Genomic DNA, 17,184 nt, shown 5'->3' with positions numbered 1-17,184 from the left:
TTCCCTCCCTAGTTAGCATTTTGTAGGATCTATTCCTTCTGGGACACCCTCGTCCACTCTTCCAATCCTAACACCCCTCACACCGTCTCTGAAACTTCCCATGCAGGCACAGAAGGAGCAATACCTCCCATTTACCTTCACTTTCCAAAGCTCCAGGCTCACCTTCCAGGTGAAGCAGTGATTCACTTGCACATCACTGAATCTCGTCTACTGTAGTTGCTGCTGTCGATGTGGTCACAGCAGTGCTGGGGAGACAAACGCAGATTGGGTCACCGCTTTATGGAACACTGAGGTTCTGTCTGTAAAAAAGACCCAGGTTTCCAGCTGCCTGTCACTTCAACACACTGCCCTGTTCCCTAGCCAACATCTGTCTTGAGCCTGCTGCAGTGCTCCAGTGAGGCTCAGCAGAAGCTGGAAGAACTGCATCTCATTTCCCACTTGGGGACTCTGCAGCCTTCAGGATTCATTCTAGAGTTCAATAATTTTAGAATATGAACACCACCTCCCATGTCCTTTACCCATCCCCACACCCAGGCCCTGTCATGACACAGGCTGCTTTCAGCAGAGCCAACCCATTTTCATCTAATGGTCCCTGTTATCAGGTTTTCTCCTTCCGTGATTCACCCCTTTATCTGCCTAACTGGTTTTTGCTCTCTCTGGCTATGTCTCTACACATCTGCTTTATTTCTTTATCCACCTGACCAATCTACTGTATATATACCACCTAGCTGCCATCACCTCTGAAGAAAGAATGTTAATATAGCTTTTTCCCCCACAAGTACTGCCAAATGTGCTGAGTTTCATCAGTTTCTGGTTTTTGTTTCAGATCTTCACCATCTGCAGTTCTTTGCTTCTAAAATAAAAGTAAAATACTGTGCATGGTGAATATCTGAAGTAAATGCTAGAAATGCTAGTCAAGGGTATATTTGTGGAGAGACTAAAGGTCAGTATTTCATTTTGGTCTTTGATTAGAACTGCCCATCAAACAGTCATTGACCTGAAACATTGACTCTGGTCTTCTCTCCGTAGGTGCTGCCTGATTTTTTGGTGTATTTTCAGCACTTCTGTTTTCACTTAAAACCTACTGAACTTTACTCTGAAAATGCCCTGTTTAAAAAAAGAAAGTACTGGATAGGCCAGCATATTTTGCTCATTCTGAATTGCTCTTGAGAAGGTGGTGGTGAGATGCCTTGAATCAATGTCATCTGTATGGTCTTGATACATGCACAACACTAATCAGAAGGCAGTTCTGGGATTTTGAACTCTGTTGTCAAGGATGATTTTTGTGTCATTATGCAGTTTCAAATGAATGAAAATTGAAAACAATTAACCATCTCAATATAACAATAGATTCTGAGGATGTCCTCCCAAAATTTTTTAAATTTAGTTTTTAAATCATTTGAGCTAGAGTCTACAATGGCTCTCTTTCACCCTGTCAATATCTGAGTAGAACATGAACTGACGTGGATGACAAATATAAGTGCAAGAAGGAAATGTTCAAAATCCAATGCTCTTTTCCATGCAGTAAAATCTACACCTCTCTGATCCCCTCCCAATCATTCATAAACTGACAGTCATTTTATGAAGAAAAAGAAATGTGTGTAGAAGCTGTTTAGTGCCTTTATTCCTCTGAAGCTCATTGTCCAGATCAATGTGGTTAAATTTACAAGCTGTTCATTATGTCGTGTCTCAAATCCTGGGTGTGGAGCAAAATAAGAATAAATCGAAGAATGTCCATCACTTTATGCGATTTTAAATTTGAATATACTCCATCCTCTTGCCATTGTGACCTACCTGTGTATAGTCATAGAGTAATACAGCATGGGGATAGGCCTTTCGGACCAAATTGGTTCATGCTGGCCATGGTACCCACTCGGCTAGTACCAATTGCCTGCATTTGGTCCATATTCCTCTCAACTCTTCCCATCCACGTATCTAATCCAGCTGTCTTTAAAATGTTGCTGTTGTACCTGCCTCAACTACTCTTTCGGCAGCCCGTTCCACATACACACCCGTCAAGTCCTTAAATCTTTCGCCTGTCATGTTAAATTAGGAGCTTCTTCAATTTTAGGAGAATTTTTATGCTTAACATTTTAAGGTCTACTTCCCCCGTCTTCTGCTGCAAGGCAGAAAGGGAGGACTCCTGTACCTACCATCTTACCCATTGCAAGTTTCCCAAAATGATTATGTTCCCCTGTCTACTCAACATTTCTCCAAAGTGATGGCACGGAGATTGTGAGACATGAGCGGGTGTGGAACCTGTGTCCCATCTGTGGTGTTGTTTGCAGGCGTTGCTGGCTAGGCCAGCATTTGTTTATCTTAAATTGCCCAGTGCCAAGAGTCAATCATGTGCAGTGGATCTGACTTCACATGTAAGCCAGACCAGGTGAAGACAGCAGTTTCCTTTCGTGAATTAGTTGTTTTTCCTAATAATTGATAATGATATTCTTTAGACTCTTGAAAATTTTTTTTGTTGAATTCAATGTTTATAGTCTGCCATGGCAGGATTCAAACCCAGGACCCAAGAATGTTACCTCAATCTCTGGGTTAATAGGCCATCACCTCCCTAATGTGACTAAGACTGTCTGGTCCTTGCAGCCTGCTCCATTCAATTTGATGATGGCCAGTCCTCATATTCACTTTTCTGTCTTCTCTCCACAGCCCTTGATTCTCCTGCTCAAGAATCTATCTGTCTCAGTTTTAAATATACACAATGATTCTGTGGCAAAGAATTCCAAAGAGGGACGCCCTTTGAGAGGAGAAATTCCTTCTCATCTCAGTTTTAAATCACTGCTCCTTTCTTATGAGACTATGCCCCTTACTCCTTGACACTCTGGTGAAGGGAAATGCCCTCTCAGCATTTACCTTGTCAAGCTTCTTAAGAGTCCAATATAATTCAATCAGAGCATCTCTCATTCTTAATTCCAGTGAGTACAACTCCAACCTCTTCACCCTTTGTTTAGAAGGCAATCTTTCCATACTGTTCTGAGGAAGGATCACTGGACCCAAAACATTGACTCTCTTTTGTTTCCTTCACAGATGCTGCCAGACCCGCTGAGCTTTTCCAACAACTTTCTTTTTGTTCATTTCCACTAGGATCATTTTAGTAAACCTTCTCTGAAATGCCTCCCGTCTTTGCTAAAGTAAGGGGACCAAAACTGTTCACCATACTTCTGATCTGGTCTGACTGGCATCTTATATATTTTGAAGTAAGAATTCCCTACTCTTACATTCCAAATGCATTGATTTAAAGGCCAGCATTCTATTAGCCTTCCTCATTGTCTGCACCTATGTGCTGGCTCTCTGTATTTATGCACAAGTACCCCCGAGCCCCATTTGTGTTGCAGCTCACTGCAAATTTCTCCATTTTAAATGTTTTTTTCTTTCATTCAGCCAACAAACAACTTGGCAATTTCCCATATTATAGTTCATTTGCCAACTTTCTCCCTACTTGTTTAACCTAATTATAGCTCTGTAAATTGTTTGTATTCTCACAACCTGTCTTTCCACCCATTTGCGTTACCAGCAAATTTGGCTATGGTATGTTCACTTCCTACTTTCAAGTTATTAATATGAGTCATTAATATGATCATGCTGACACATGTAAGTTGATGGAAGCAATAAACCACAATGTCAAATACCTTCACCACAAAGACTACAGTGGTCCAAGAGCACAAGTCGTCACCATCTTCATGAAAGCAATCATGAGGGCAATAAATGCTGGCCTGACCAGTGAGGTACACAATCCCATGGATGAATAAAAGAAAATACATTGGAAATAAGATATGGCACATGCAAGTAGTAGGTTTTATGTCATCTGATCCTTTCTCTACCCATTAACCACCAGATGTATTTGTAATTCTAAGGACATCATGAACTGAATGTCTAGATTTTATTAGTGAGCAATTGTTGATTTTGTTAATTTTCTGTAATTCTGTGCACTATTACAGAAGATAGAGGTCACAGACAAGGGTGGCTTACTGTTCTTTGCACAGAATGTGGAATGGCAACATTTAGAAATGTTAATTGTCATTTGCTAGCAGTGAGTGTGTTCTGAGGAGAGAAGCAGTAATTTAGCTTGTATTAAAATGCACGAAATCTTTTGCATAGGTTGGCAGGAATAGCACTTCTGTACCTGGAACAAGAGGAGGCGTTTTGGTGTCTAGTTGCTATTACAGAGTGTTTTATGACTCCAGACTATTATACAAAGAACCTGATCGGGTCGCAGGTGAGATCATTACACAATTGCTATTCTGTTTCTAATTTAGTTTATCATTGGTACATTTCTGCAGTGGATGTATAAATGAGGCCAGAGCAAAGGTGAAACTGTTCCTGACTTCCTCCATTTTTCAGTAACCAGAGACACCTGTCAGCATCATCCACCCATTGAAAGTATCGTTAAATAGTGTCCAAAGGCTGTAAGTACTGCAAATGCTGGAAATGTGAAATAATCACAGGATGCTGGTGAAATTCAGCAGGTCTGTGCAGGGAGAAACAAACATTTTCAAGTCTGGTATGAATCTTCAGACAAATAGTGTCTGTGACACTTGGGTAGCAGAATATTCTGCAGGGAAAGGGACTGAGCTAGAGGTTGTGCTGCACATCAGTACCAACAATGTAGGACCTCAATACCTGTCCCCTCTAACGGGCAGTTTTCAGAAGCTAGGAGGGGATGTGTACGAAGTAGGACCTCAATGATCGCAATCTCTGTGTAACTCCCAATGCCGCATACTAGCCACAGTATCAATAGGAGGCAGTAGAGGATCACTGCACAGCTTGAAGCATAGTGTAGAAGGGAGGGCTTCACAGTCTTGGGACCAGTGGGACCAGTTCTGATGGAAGATAACTACTGAAAAGGAGTAGCTGCTCCTCAACATGACATGGGACCAGAATCCTTGTGGGGAGAGTCACTTAAAGGTGAAGTCACCATAGCCCTACTGGACCATAGGAGCATAATTAGGGAAATGTTTAAAATGGTTTAACCTGAGTATTATGACACCTTGGGTGAGGAGAGAAGTTGAGAATGAGACACCTTTGTGGTAACTTCAGCCAGTGCAGGAGTTGAATGCAGGCTGTTGTTTGCATCACAAAGCAGCCATCTAGCCAACTGAGCTAACTGACCCCTAAAGGTCATCTTGTGGTTGACAAGGGTTGGACTCCACTACGTTACTAATAAGAAAAAAGAGGAATAAAGTATGTAAAACCGAAGTGTTGGACTGTATTAGAGAAAATAGTACCATATTTTTAAGAAATAGACTAAAATGGACTACAGGGAATGAAAAAATTTATGAAGAGTCCCTGTAAATGCTGACCAGGGAAGGGAGGGGAACTTGTGTCTGGTGGTGGTATCCTGCTGGAAATGCTGGAAGTGGTGGCTCGTGGTAATTTGGATGTGGATGCTGCTATGTTGGAAAGTGAGTACTGGGGACTCCATCACTTGTGGGCAGAGAAGGAGCAAGGGCAGAAGTTAGGGACATAGCTTGGATACGTCTGAGGGCCCCTTCCACCTTAATGCAGGGAATCATTGAGTGAGGACAAAGAAAACTTTGCTGAAGTCCACCCTGCAGAAGATGGCAACATCAGAACAGATGCAACAAATTCAGAGAAACTAGGAGAGTGGAATCAAGTCTTTACAGGAAGCAAGGTATGAGGATGTGTAGCCCAGGTAACTGTGGAAGTCAGTGAGCTTGTAGTGACACTAGAGGGTCAGCACAAGTTGGAAGAATGAAATCTCATTTTCTGCTTGAGCACCCTGCAGTTTTCCTGGTTCCATTAAGTATAACTTTTGTCCTTTACACTTCTGCACAGCCCTATTCCTGTCATGGTACCGTTGCTTTCAGCACACAACTCATTTTCACTTGTGGGCCCCATTACTAGTTGTTCTTTTTCCCTGGTTTACTATAATATATCTCTCTATCCCTGCCCAACCTATACTTGCTGTCTTCTTTGGCTCCATCTTCACCTGTTTGCTGAGAGATCTGTGAAACACCACCCCTCACCCAGCCTTCAGTATATTTACCACGTTTTCCTAGCTACTAACTGTTCTGAAGATGGGTCACTGGATCTGAAAAGTTAACTCTGTTTTGTCTCCACAGATGTTGCAGACCTGCTGGGCTTCTCCAGCTATTTATGTTTTTGTTTCAGCTATTTCTAGGATCTTGTGTATAAATTGATAGCACTTCAAAATGAACACTTTTTTGCAATGGAGTGTTTTAGATATCTTGAGGGCATGAAAAATGCTCAATGTATATGTAAGCTTTCCTTTAGACTTAAAATTGTCCCCTTGTCTACACTAGGTTGACCAGCGAGTACTGAAAGACTTGCTAAGCGAGAAGCTGCCACGATTACACGCTCACTTTGAACAGCACAAGGTCGATTTCTCACTCATCACCTTTAACTGGTTTCTCGTGATATTTGTGGATAGTGTTGTCAGTGACATAATGTTCCGTATCTGGGATTCGTTCCTGTATGAAGGTCCAAAGGTAGAGTCTCTAATTCTCTCTTTTAAATAGTTGTCTTTTCCTGTAAAGGGCAGCCCAGTGGCTCAGTGATTAACACTGCTGCCTCACAGCACCAGGGACCCGGGTTGGATTCCATCCTCTGGTGACTGTGTGAAGGTTGCATATTCTCCCCGTGTCTGCGTGGGTTTTCTCCGGGTGCTCCAGTTTACTCCCACAGTCAAAAGATGTGTAGTTTAAGTGGACTGGCCATGCTAAATTTCCCATAGTGTTCAGGGATAAGGAGTGGGTTGTAGAGGGAAGGGTCTGGGTCAGTGTGGACTTATTGGGCTGAAGGGCCTGTTTCCACACTGTAAGGATTCTATTATTCTTTGATTCAAATCTTTGGGTTTAGCGTAATGTGGCTGGAATGTCTACTTTCTGTATTCATTGTAACTGCTGATAATATTTATGATCCTTACAGAAATTTCAAATCAAGAATTAAGTTACTTTAGAACAGGTAGTGAACCTTATACAAACTTGAGTTTATCTTGGTGTAACACTGGTATAATCGCCATTTTCATTGATCATTTTTAAAGCATTAATTTTTAAACTAATTGTAATTACGATGTTGCTAATTGTTGTGGTCATTTGGAATACAAGCTGTTTACTTGTTTGTTTGGTTAAATCACTTTCTGCATAAATGCAGGTTATATTTCGCTATGCACTTGCAGTCTTCAAATTCAAGGAGGACGAGTTTCTGAAGCTTCAGGATAATATGTCCATATTCAAGTATCTGAGATACTTCACCCATACTATTCTTGATGCAAGGTACGGTTGGTGCTACTAACCCCAATACAAATGTCCTGAGCTGATTAAGAATCCTGAATTATGTTCTTTTCCCTCGCTTAATGCTGCTATACTCTTCTAAAATAATGCATGCTAATGTTCAATCACTATACAAGCTATGTCACCTCTCATTTACAATATTTTAAAACTCTTTAGTGGGCAATGCAAACGTTTGTTACCCATCTTTAATTGTCCTCGAACTGAGTGGCTTGCTAGTGCCATTTCAGGGGATAGTTGAGAGTTGTGGGTCTGGAGGGACACGTAGGCCAGACCGTTCTGAAGAAGTCACTGGACCCGAAATGTTAACTCTGCAGACCTGCTGAGATTTTGCAGCAATTCCGTTTTTGTGACAGATTCCCTTTTGGATAATCAGTTGCTGAGTTTAGATTTCAATTCCAGACTTTATCAGTTGAATTTAAATTCTGTTAGCTGTCTTTAGATTATTAGTCCAATGATATGATCACAGTGTCACTAGCAGCCTGATGTCACCAATTTGCTGATACGTTGTGCTTCTTGAAGTTGAATTTTCACCTAGGCATTACCTCGCCTACTGTGCATAATTGATATCTTGTACTTTTAGCCATGGCAACCCGGCATCAACATTAAGCCTTTTCTTCCCTCTCAGCTCCTTGTTCAGTTTCCTGGCTCCAGTGTCCCTCTTAATCTTTCACAATATATTCCACCGTAGGCCACTGGTGGCCCTTCCTTCAGTCTCCACACCTGTGTGTTCTACAGCATGCTTTCTAACTCTACATTTCCTCTACACACTGTTTCAAATATGTCTTCAGAACCCAGGAATCAGGGAGTCATCTTCCTTAATTTTATTCCCTTCATAGGGTCCCTTACTCCAAAATGCCTCATGGCATTGTTTCATTCTTTTGTTGAATGCGAACCATGCATTTATTGTTCATCCCAGATTTCCAGTGAAGATGAGGCAGTAGCCATCTTCTTGAAACTACAGTCCGTGGTGTGTATGATCACTGAGACTGCTGTTAATACAGCAATTCCAGGATACGAATGCAGTGATAGCAAAGGACTAGGGATTTGTTTCCAGATCAAGATGGTGCATGATCTGGTGAACTTGCAGGGATTGTTGCTCACATACATTGCTGCCCTTGTCCTTGTAGGTGATAAAGGTCACTAGTTGGAAGGTGCTGTCAAAGGTGTCTTGATGCGTTATTGCAGTGCATCATGCCCCTGTGCATTGGTGGTAGCTGGGACGCCAATCACACAAGCTGCTTTGTTCTGGATGGTGTCAAGCTCCTGAGTGGTGTTGGAGCTGCACTAATCTAGGTAAGTATTCCATCACGCTCCTAGCTTGTGCTTTGTAGATGCTGCACAGGCTTTAAGGAGACAGGAGGTGAGTTACGTACAGCAGAATACATAACTTCTTACCTCACTGTGTATTTAATGGCTGGTCTTGTAAAGTTTCTGGACAATGGGCACCCCCAGGATAGGTGGTGAAAGATTTAGCATTGGTATTGCTGTTGAATGGCAAAGATGATTCTGTCTTGGAGAGTGGTGTGCATGCTCCTTTGCTGAGTATATTTAAGATTGGAATAGACATGTTAGTCTCTGTAAATTGAGGGATGTAAGGAGTGGACAGGAATGGAGACTTCTAGCCCAAACTCAGCCACAATTTATAAAGTTTTGGCAAAGATTTGTAGCTCAGGTTGTGGGTAAGGTTATTGACTTTCTTGCCAAGCTGGCTTGTTTTCATTCAGACATTTCATCACCATGCTGGATGACATCATCAGTAGAGCCTCTGATGAAGTGATGTTATTCTATAATGCTTGGAATTTGTACTGTCTGATCTGTTATGGTGAGTACATCTTTTCTGCTCGGTTTTGATCTGTGTGGGTTTGTATATGGGGTCCAATTCTATGTGTTTGTTGATTTGCATTACGGGTGGAGAACCATGCCCGGAGGATTTCCTGTGTGTGTCTATGTTTGGCTTGGGCTACTATAGTTACCTTGTCCCAGTTAAACTGACGGCCTTCATTGTCTGAGTGTACAGATATTAAGGAGAGTTTGTCATGCTGTTTTGCTGCTAGCTCATGTTCATGTGTTCTGATGGTTAGCTTCCTTCCTGTCTATCCATTGTAATGTTTGTGGCAGTCGTTGCATGGTATTTTGTAGACCACATTGGTTCTGTATGTGTGGGAATATAGAATTGGACTCAATGTACACAAACCCATACACTACTCATCATAACGGACCAGACAGTATAAATTCCAAGCGGAGTAGAATACTTCGTCGGAGGCTGCACTGATAATGTCACCTAGCATGGTGATGAAATGTTTGGATGAAAACAAGCCAGCTCGGCGAGCAAGTCTTGTATTTAATAGTGGAGCTGGCTCTGAATTAACTTTACCTGCTCTTTTTCTTATGTTCTTGGGCTACAAGGTCTCTGAAGAGAGAAGTTAGGGGACACACATCACATGGTTATGACATATAAAGTGGAGTCACCTAGACCACCACCATCTTATGCAACGTGATGGAACACTCCCCACTTACTTGGATAGTGCAGCTCCAACAACACTCAGGAAGCATGACACTATTCAGAACAAAGCAATGCACTTGCTCAGTAGCAACAGTGTACTGTTTACAAGATGTACTGCAGAAATTTGCCAAGGCTCCTTAGCACCTTCCAACATAGCAACTACCATCCACCAGACAAGAGTAGCAGATACACTGTTTGAGTCAAAGTTTTGGAACGCTCTCCTTAACAGAATTATGGGTCTGCATACCTCAGACAGACTGTCGTAGTTTACAAGGGCAATTTATCACCACCTTGAGGTCAATTAGTGATCAATAAATGTTGACTTGGCCAGATATGTCCACATTTCCTGAATTACTACTTTAAAAACAACTACCTGCTAGAATAGATTTCTGCTTCCAACTAGAGTAATCCATTCACAATATATTTTTGTACTTCAGGCCCATCCGATTAGTTATTCAATGTACACTGTCAGTTTTGTGGTTGAATAATTTAAACTCAACCCTAATGTTAATTGTTTTGGGATTTTAACCACTTAAAGCAACAGGAGATAGTCTGGTGCAGAACTCAGGAAATGTTACTACATTATAAATATTATCTATTAAAGTAGGCCAGTGATTTCATGGGCATACTACGGCTCTTACTTTCTGGTTCAGCTTAGGGTGCTGGTCGACACTGGGTCTCTTCCCCACCCCCCCCCCCCCCCCGTGCTTCGAGGACCTTACACTCCTGATTGGAAGACAAATAACTACCAACTTCTTCCAAGCCTTTGGTCATTAAGAGCTATTGTTTACTAACCCTTTCTAAGCCACAGCCGTGATCAATCTTGATTGGTCCAGGGTAGGAGAGACCTGTAGCTAATAGGTTTAAGGATGTTTGCTCAATCTCTACTTGGCTGTTAAAGATGATGGACATTGACTGATGTCACCACCTGACTGGCTCCATAAGATGCCAGTTCTCTAAGGGCCTATCCTCCTGATTATGTTTTGTTATAATTATTAAGATAAGGTGATAGTTTGAAATGTGATTTTTAATAAAGAGGTAAAGAAAAAGGGAGGCATTTGCTGTCAGGAGGTTTGTGTGCTCCAAGGTTCTGTACAAGGAGATAGGGGCATTGGCTTTCAGTTCTGGAGGTCACTGCTGCATGTGGACCTTGGAAGCCCATGCAGTCTGTAAGAAAATTAGAGGGAACAATGGTAAGGACATAATGATTGATATCTTTCAGGTCATACTTAATCCTTGTTTAATGAGCAAAGTTCCCATTAAATCGGGTCATTTAATCAATTTAATACCGTCAATTACTATTTTCTTTTGATTTTGTTCTGCTTGGTTTGGGTTTTGCTGTGTTTGAATGTTTGGAAACAGTCTGTGTTAGCCTTTATATAATAACTCATGTAGAAGCTCAGTGTACTAATCTCTACAAACTTGTTATACAGGGTATGTTGAAGTCTAAAGGATTATTCAGTTAAAAACTTAGACACATTGTTACAAAGTTAACTCTAATACAAAAATTACATTAACTTAAAATAAATTACAAGGGCACAACTACAGTTATAATTTCTTGACGAGCCAATGAGCCAGGAGCACAGCATCTCTGTCTTATTCAACCTCCGAACTCTGGAATTAAGCTAAACACAAGTTAAACAGAGCCCTGAGATAATGGGAACTGCAGATGCTGGAGATTCCAAGATAATAAAATGTGAGGCTGGATGAACACAGCAGGCCAAGCAGCATCTCAGGAGCACAAAAGCTGACGTTTCGGGCCTAGACCCTTCATCAGAGAGCTCTCTGATGAAGGGTCTAGGCCCGAAACGTCAGCTTTTGTGCTCCTGAGATGCTGCTTGGCCTGCTGTGTTCATCCAGCCTCACATTTTATTATCTTAAACAGAGCCCTGTCATCCTTACAGCGATAACTTCAAAACTTTAACGTGTAGTCTTCACTCTGTCCACAATCCCATTGTGCATTTCTTTATCAAATAAAGCTAAGTTACATGGTACAGTACCAAGATCTAAATTGGCTATATTTGGGGCTAAATGGCCTTCTCCAGCTCCTCATTCACATATTAAAACTGCAGAAAGTACTTAATCTCCAGGATGCCTCAAATTGCTTTACTGCCCATAAAGTAGTTTTGAAGTGTTGTCACTGTTTTAATGCAAGAAACTTGGCGGCCACTGTGTAAAGCAAGCTTGCATTAACAACAAACTGGTTCCTGTGAATGATCAAGACAAACAGAATTCCTTGCTGTCGTCTAATAGCTTAACAAGGGAGCTCTATGACCGATGCTACATGATTGAGCACGAGTGGGGAATGGGAAAGGAGAATATTGGCAGGGTAGTGACAAAATGAAATGTTTCCATAAAATTGTTTCCAAGTTCCTAATCGTGTTTTTTTTGTAGGAAACTTACCAACATTGCCTTTGTGGACATGAATCCTTTTCCAATGCGGCTGATCCATAGTCGCAGAACTTTCCACTTGGAGAAGGTGCGCCAGGAGTTGAATGAACTTGAAGCAATCCGCCAAGATTTTCTCCGGGAACGTGAAACTGCAACCCCTGACCGGAGGGATGTGATCAGTGATGATGATGAGGACACTTAAGTGCACTTGCAGTCCCATTTTAGGACTGAACAGCCTTTCTGGATCATGAAACCTGTAAGAATGGCCTAGAAACACACCTGGAATTTCCAGATTATCTACTTAGGAACTTGAGTCCCAGGGCTGTCTGGCAGATTGAGCAATTGGAGAACAGTTCCCTGGTTGTCAGCTCAGTCAGGTGGTGGCAGCTTTGATGAGGAGGGTGCTCCAACATGGATCACTGTTCCGTCCTTGTAAGGCTTGTCCACCTTTTGACTGCTAAATAAACCTGTATCAGTCATCTGCTTTCAGTTGAATGTTGTAAAAAGGGGAATGGCTCTCTTAGCAATTATTTTACATAAGGAAAACAGTTTCTTTTTGAGTTGCTTTTCATCCTCAAAGGAAACTTTGTCTTCCATCATGAAAGAAATATGCTGAGTATATTTCCCTGTAAGTGCACATAATGGAAGACTGTGTCAAACTAACCTTCGGACTGACGATGGAAATGTGCCAGGTTCCAGCACTTAGTACACTCGGCTTAATTTTTGCTCTTAATAATGACAAAAAACTGTCCATTCTGGTTAGCCAGTCGTGGGACCAATTACAATACGATAACAGTATTATTTGAAGATTCTGTCTTGTGTAATTTCTGATTGTCTGCATTGGCTTTGATCCTTACTTTTTTTTTCATATCAGTATTTTGGGAAGCGGGCTTCCTTAACAACCAAAAATTATTTTGTATTCAATATGGAGGAGCTCAAGACATGCCTTGAAATAATTTTTACATTTGATTTTCCTTCTAAATAGTAGGGAAAAGGGAAAATATGCTCCTTGATGTAATTTAGCCTTGCTCAGACTATCAATTCACTACAGTATTGTGTGTTTTGAAAATCTTGGTGTTGAGAAATCTTGAATTAAGCTTTGCCTCCATTGAATATTCAGTTGAACTATGATTCCACGTTTACACTCAGATGATCTTCATTGATCATTTATAACATCAATCAGCCCATTTGGTTTCATTATGGATTGCAAATTATCCTGTCTTATCACCTCTGCCTGCTTTTTGCAGAATTTCATTTGTATATTCTGTAGTCCACATTATATGTCACAATCTCTTGAAGACTGTCTCCTCAGTTTACAATACTGACTACAAAGTGGAATTTGAAATGTTTTCACATTGGTTCATTTGTGAGACTTTAAATTTTGTTTCTGTTTGTGTTGCAATCATGAATTGCCACTGGAAATTTAGATTGTGTAACTATCACTATAATGTGACACTTCAGTTTGCTTAAAAAAAACATGACCCTGAATATCTTACCTGTAAACTGTGAATAGGTGGAAGCTCTCACCTTAACTCTCCTTCCACTGCAACAGCAAGGAAGGACAAAATATGTTTATTTTTAGATCCACACCAAGTTGGTCCCATTTCACTAAAATAATACTCATACTTCAAAACGCAGTACTTGTTTCATGACTTTGAGTGGAGTCTGATGTCTACCAGACCAGGATTATTTTACACTTTTGATGTCTCATGAAAGTTTCATCTGAGGTTAACCCTAACTTGACTGCGGATGTTAGAGCGTATAAGTACTTTTCGCTGGCTGTGGTCCTCTATATTAAACGGTTATGCAGTCTTTTGACTAGAAATTTTGCTAATTATATTTTCTTGAGAGAAATGTAGGAGCTGATGAAAAGCCTGAATGTCTGTACCTATATTGCTCTATCTCCAGTCCACAATCTTTGTGAGGTGAGTTGCACAGATTGAATTTCCGTATGACCAGCACCTGAAGAAAGCAGGAAAATATTTTGTTTATGCTGAACGTTGACTTTTTTGATGTTGAAAAATTGTTTCCATATTCTGGATATCAGAAGAACATACTTGTGTCTGTTCAGTTAAATATAAATGAAATTTTTGCTTTGGGGTTCTGAACATTAAAGTGATTTTTCCACAATGAAGTGCCTCTCGAATTTATCATCTTTATTTAAATAAGATCATGCTTCATTTACCTGGTTTATTAGTACAGAATGTTCAATTTATGCTGGATTCATGAAAAGGACAAGAACAGATTGTCCTTCAGAGTTCAACATCTTTTCCCTGACGCTGTGTTCTGTTCTGACCACAGCAGGGAAAGTTGCAGTTGTGCTCAATGTTTATTTCCCAATGGTTCGCCACAAAAAAAGCACTTTTAAAAAACAAGATAGCAGCTATGTCAAACGTTTTCCTTGAAAATAAGCTATTCAGCTTTTCTCTGCACCTCATTAACTTATGTGGGGTCGGACCATCTATACAAATATAGAGATGAAAATGGATGAGGCTTGCAAATAGTATTCTACGAACTTGCACTTAACAGTCAAAACATATCTGTGTGGAGAAAAACACTCTCCTCCTGCTGGCCTTTAGATTTGGTTACTTAGCAGCATGGAATGGGATTGTTCGGAGGTTCTAACATATGATCAGGGACTGTACCTGAGTGTGATTTATACTTAGAGTAATAGTGAATTTGGTTCATGTGATAAGTTTTTCCTCAAGTTTAAATATGATTAAGCCGGCTTGTGACACAGTATTAATGACCTTCAGGTAATTTAAATGACCTTGTTTAAACAGGGCGGTTCAGATATTTTCATCAGTCTGTTCAGTGATATTATTAAGCACCTGATCCACAAGTAGGAATGCTACCACTGTGCCACAAGTGCCTTAATGGTGATGTTTAAATCTTTTACTTAGCCTGTTTTTCTAATCAACCTGTTCAGAGACATCACTGCACACCTCTGGAGCAGGTGGGACTTGAACCAGAGTCTCTCGATCCAGGGGTAGGATATTAGCACTGTGCCACAAGACAGCCATGGGGCTACTTGCTAGTGGCTGTGAACTGTCAATCAACTGAAAGTAGTTGGCTCAAGTGATTGTGCCTGAGTGAGGTGTTGTTAGAGCCTGTAATAGCAAATTGGAGAATTCTTTGCATTGGGATAACATGCTTCATCTTCTGGCTGGGAGATCTATTGAAATCTTTTATCAGATGTGAGTAGCTGGTGAGTTTTTCTTTGTCTCCAAATTAAGAAAGTAAGTGTATCTATTAGAGTCGTACAGTATGGAGACAGACCCTTCAGCTCAGGTCCAAGGCGACCAAAATTTCCATCCAGGTGAACACCGTTTCCCCGCACTTGGTCCATGTCCTTCTAAACCCTTCCCATCCATGTATTTGTCCAAATGCACCTAATGTATCTGCCTCCTTCACTTCTGCTGGCAGCTCATTCCATATGTGTACCACACTTTTTGTTTTAAAAAAAGGATGCGCTCAGGTTCCCATGATTTCTTTCTCCTCTTACTTTAAACTGATACACTGTAGTCCTCGAGTTCCCGCAACCCTGGGAAAAAGACTGAGTGCATTCACCCTGTCTATGTCTGTCATAATTTTATTCACTTCTATAAGATAACCCTTCAGTCTACTACGCTGTAAAGAAAAAAGTCGTAACTTGTCCAACCTCTCCCTATAACTCAATCCATTGAGTCCTGGCAACATCCTTGTAAATTTCTTCTGCAGTCTTTCCAGATTAATAACATCCTTCCTATAGCAAGGTGACCAAAACTGAACACAATACTCCAAAGTGCAGCCTCCTCAACATCCTGTACAACTGCCACATAACTTCCCAACTTCTGTACTCTGTGCTCTGCCTGATGAAGGCTAGTCTATCAAAAGCATTCTTCACTGCCCTGTCTACCTGTGACTCTACTGAACTCCAAGATCTTATTGTTCCACTACAATCCCTAAGGCCCTACCATTCACCATGAAACTCCTACCTTGATTTGACTTTTCAAGATGCAACACCTCACACTTAACTATATTAAACTTCATTTGCCATTTCTCTGCCTACTTCCCCAACTGATCAAGATTCTACTGCAATTTCTGATAACCTTCCTCACTGTCCACGGTACCGCCTAGTTTAGTGTCATCTGCAAACTTACTAATCATGCCTTGTACATTCTCATCCAAATCATTGGTATAGCCAACAGCAGCAAGGGGCCCAGCACTGACCCCTGCAGCGCACCACTAGTCACAAGCCTCCAGTCTGACAAGCATTGTCCCACTATTACTCCCTGCTTCCTACTGTCAAGCCCAATGTGTATCCAATTTGACAACTCTCCCTGAATTCCATGCGATCTATTCTTCCAGAGCAGCCTACCACATCGATCCTCATCAAAAGCCTCACTGAAATCCATGTAGACTATATCTACTGCCCTGCACTCATCAACCTTCCTGGTTACTTCATCAAAGAACTCTAACAAATTTGAGCGACAAGATCTTCCATGCACAAAGCTATGCTGACTACTCCTAATTAAACTGTGTTTCTCTAAATGCATGTATATCTTGTCCCTCAACATCTGTGGCAGGTAAGAAGGTTGTAAGTTTACTGGTCTGTAATTCCCAGGTATTTCTTTGCGCTCCTTTTTGAATAAGGGCGCAATGTTTGCTGTCTTCCAGGAAGTCCCCTTGGCTGATGCAAATATATCAGCCAGGGCCCCACAATTTCTTCTCTAGCCGTTTGCAGGGTTCATTGATATATCTGGTCAGGACCAGGAGATTTATCCATCTTCATGCATTCTTCTGCATCCAACATCACCTCTTCTGTGATATGGACTGTTCCCAAGTCTTTGTGTCTTTCTCCATGGTGAACACAGTAGAAATGTTCATTGTTACTTTATTTGTGCAATCTACTGGCTAAGTCCCTAACCAAATAATTGCATGAATCAACTTAAGTCATGATATAGTGGCACAAATAAAGGAAAATAATGTAGATCTAGTTGCCATCACTGAGACTTGATTACA

At 41.1% G+C, this 17,184-nt stretch overlaps 1 protein-coding gene across 4 annotated transcripts in view; it reads left to right on the top strand.

Moving 5' to 3' along the window:
- The window catches only part of tbc1d2b (TBC1 domain family, member 2B), a 137,995-nt gene extending 123,681 nt beyond the window's left edge, over positions 1-14,314 (top strand). For all 4 annotated transcript variants that reach the window (XM_059640115.1, XM_048520901.2, XM_059640116.1 and 1 more), the window contains 4 exons: positions 4,111-4,228; positions 6,297-6,482; positions 7,147-7,268; positions 12,184-14,314. In XM_059640115.1, the coding sequence (XP_059496098.1) occupies positions 4,111-4,228; positions 6,297-6,482; positions 7,147-7,268; positions 12,184-12,382 (625 nt within the window). In that variant the 3' untranslated portion in view covers positions 12,383-14,314. The remainder of the gene's footprint in view (positions 1-4,110; positions 4,229-6,296; positions 6,483-7,146; positions 7,269-12,183) is intronic.
- The last annotated feature ends 2,870 nt before the right edge of the window (positions 14,315-17,184 follow it).

Source organism: Stegostoma tigrinum, chromosome 36 (genome assembly GCF_030684315.1).
Source record: "Stegostoma tigrinum isolate sSteTig4 chromosome 36, sSteTig4.hap1, whole genome shotgun sequence".
In the NCBI taxonomy this organism is placed as follows: Eukaryota; Metazoa; Chordata; class Chondrichthyes; order Orectolobiformes; family Stegostomatidae; genus Stegostoma; species Stegostoma tigrinum.
The sequence above is the reverse complement of the archived record's forward strand: the minus strand, read 5'-3'. Positions and strand labels throughout refer to the sequence as shown.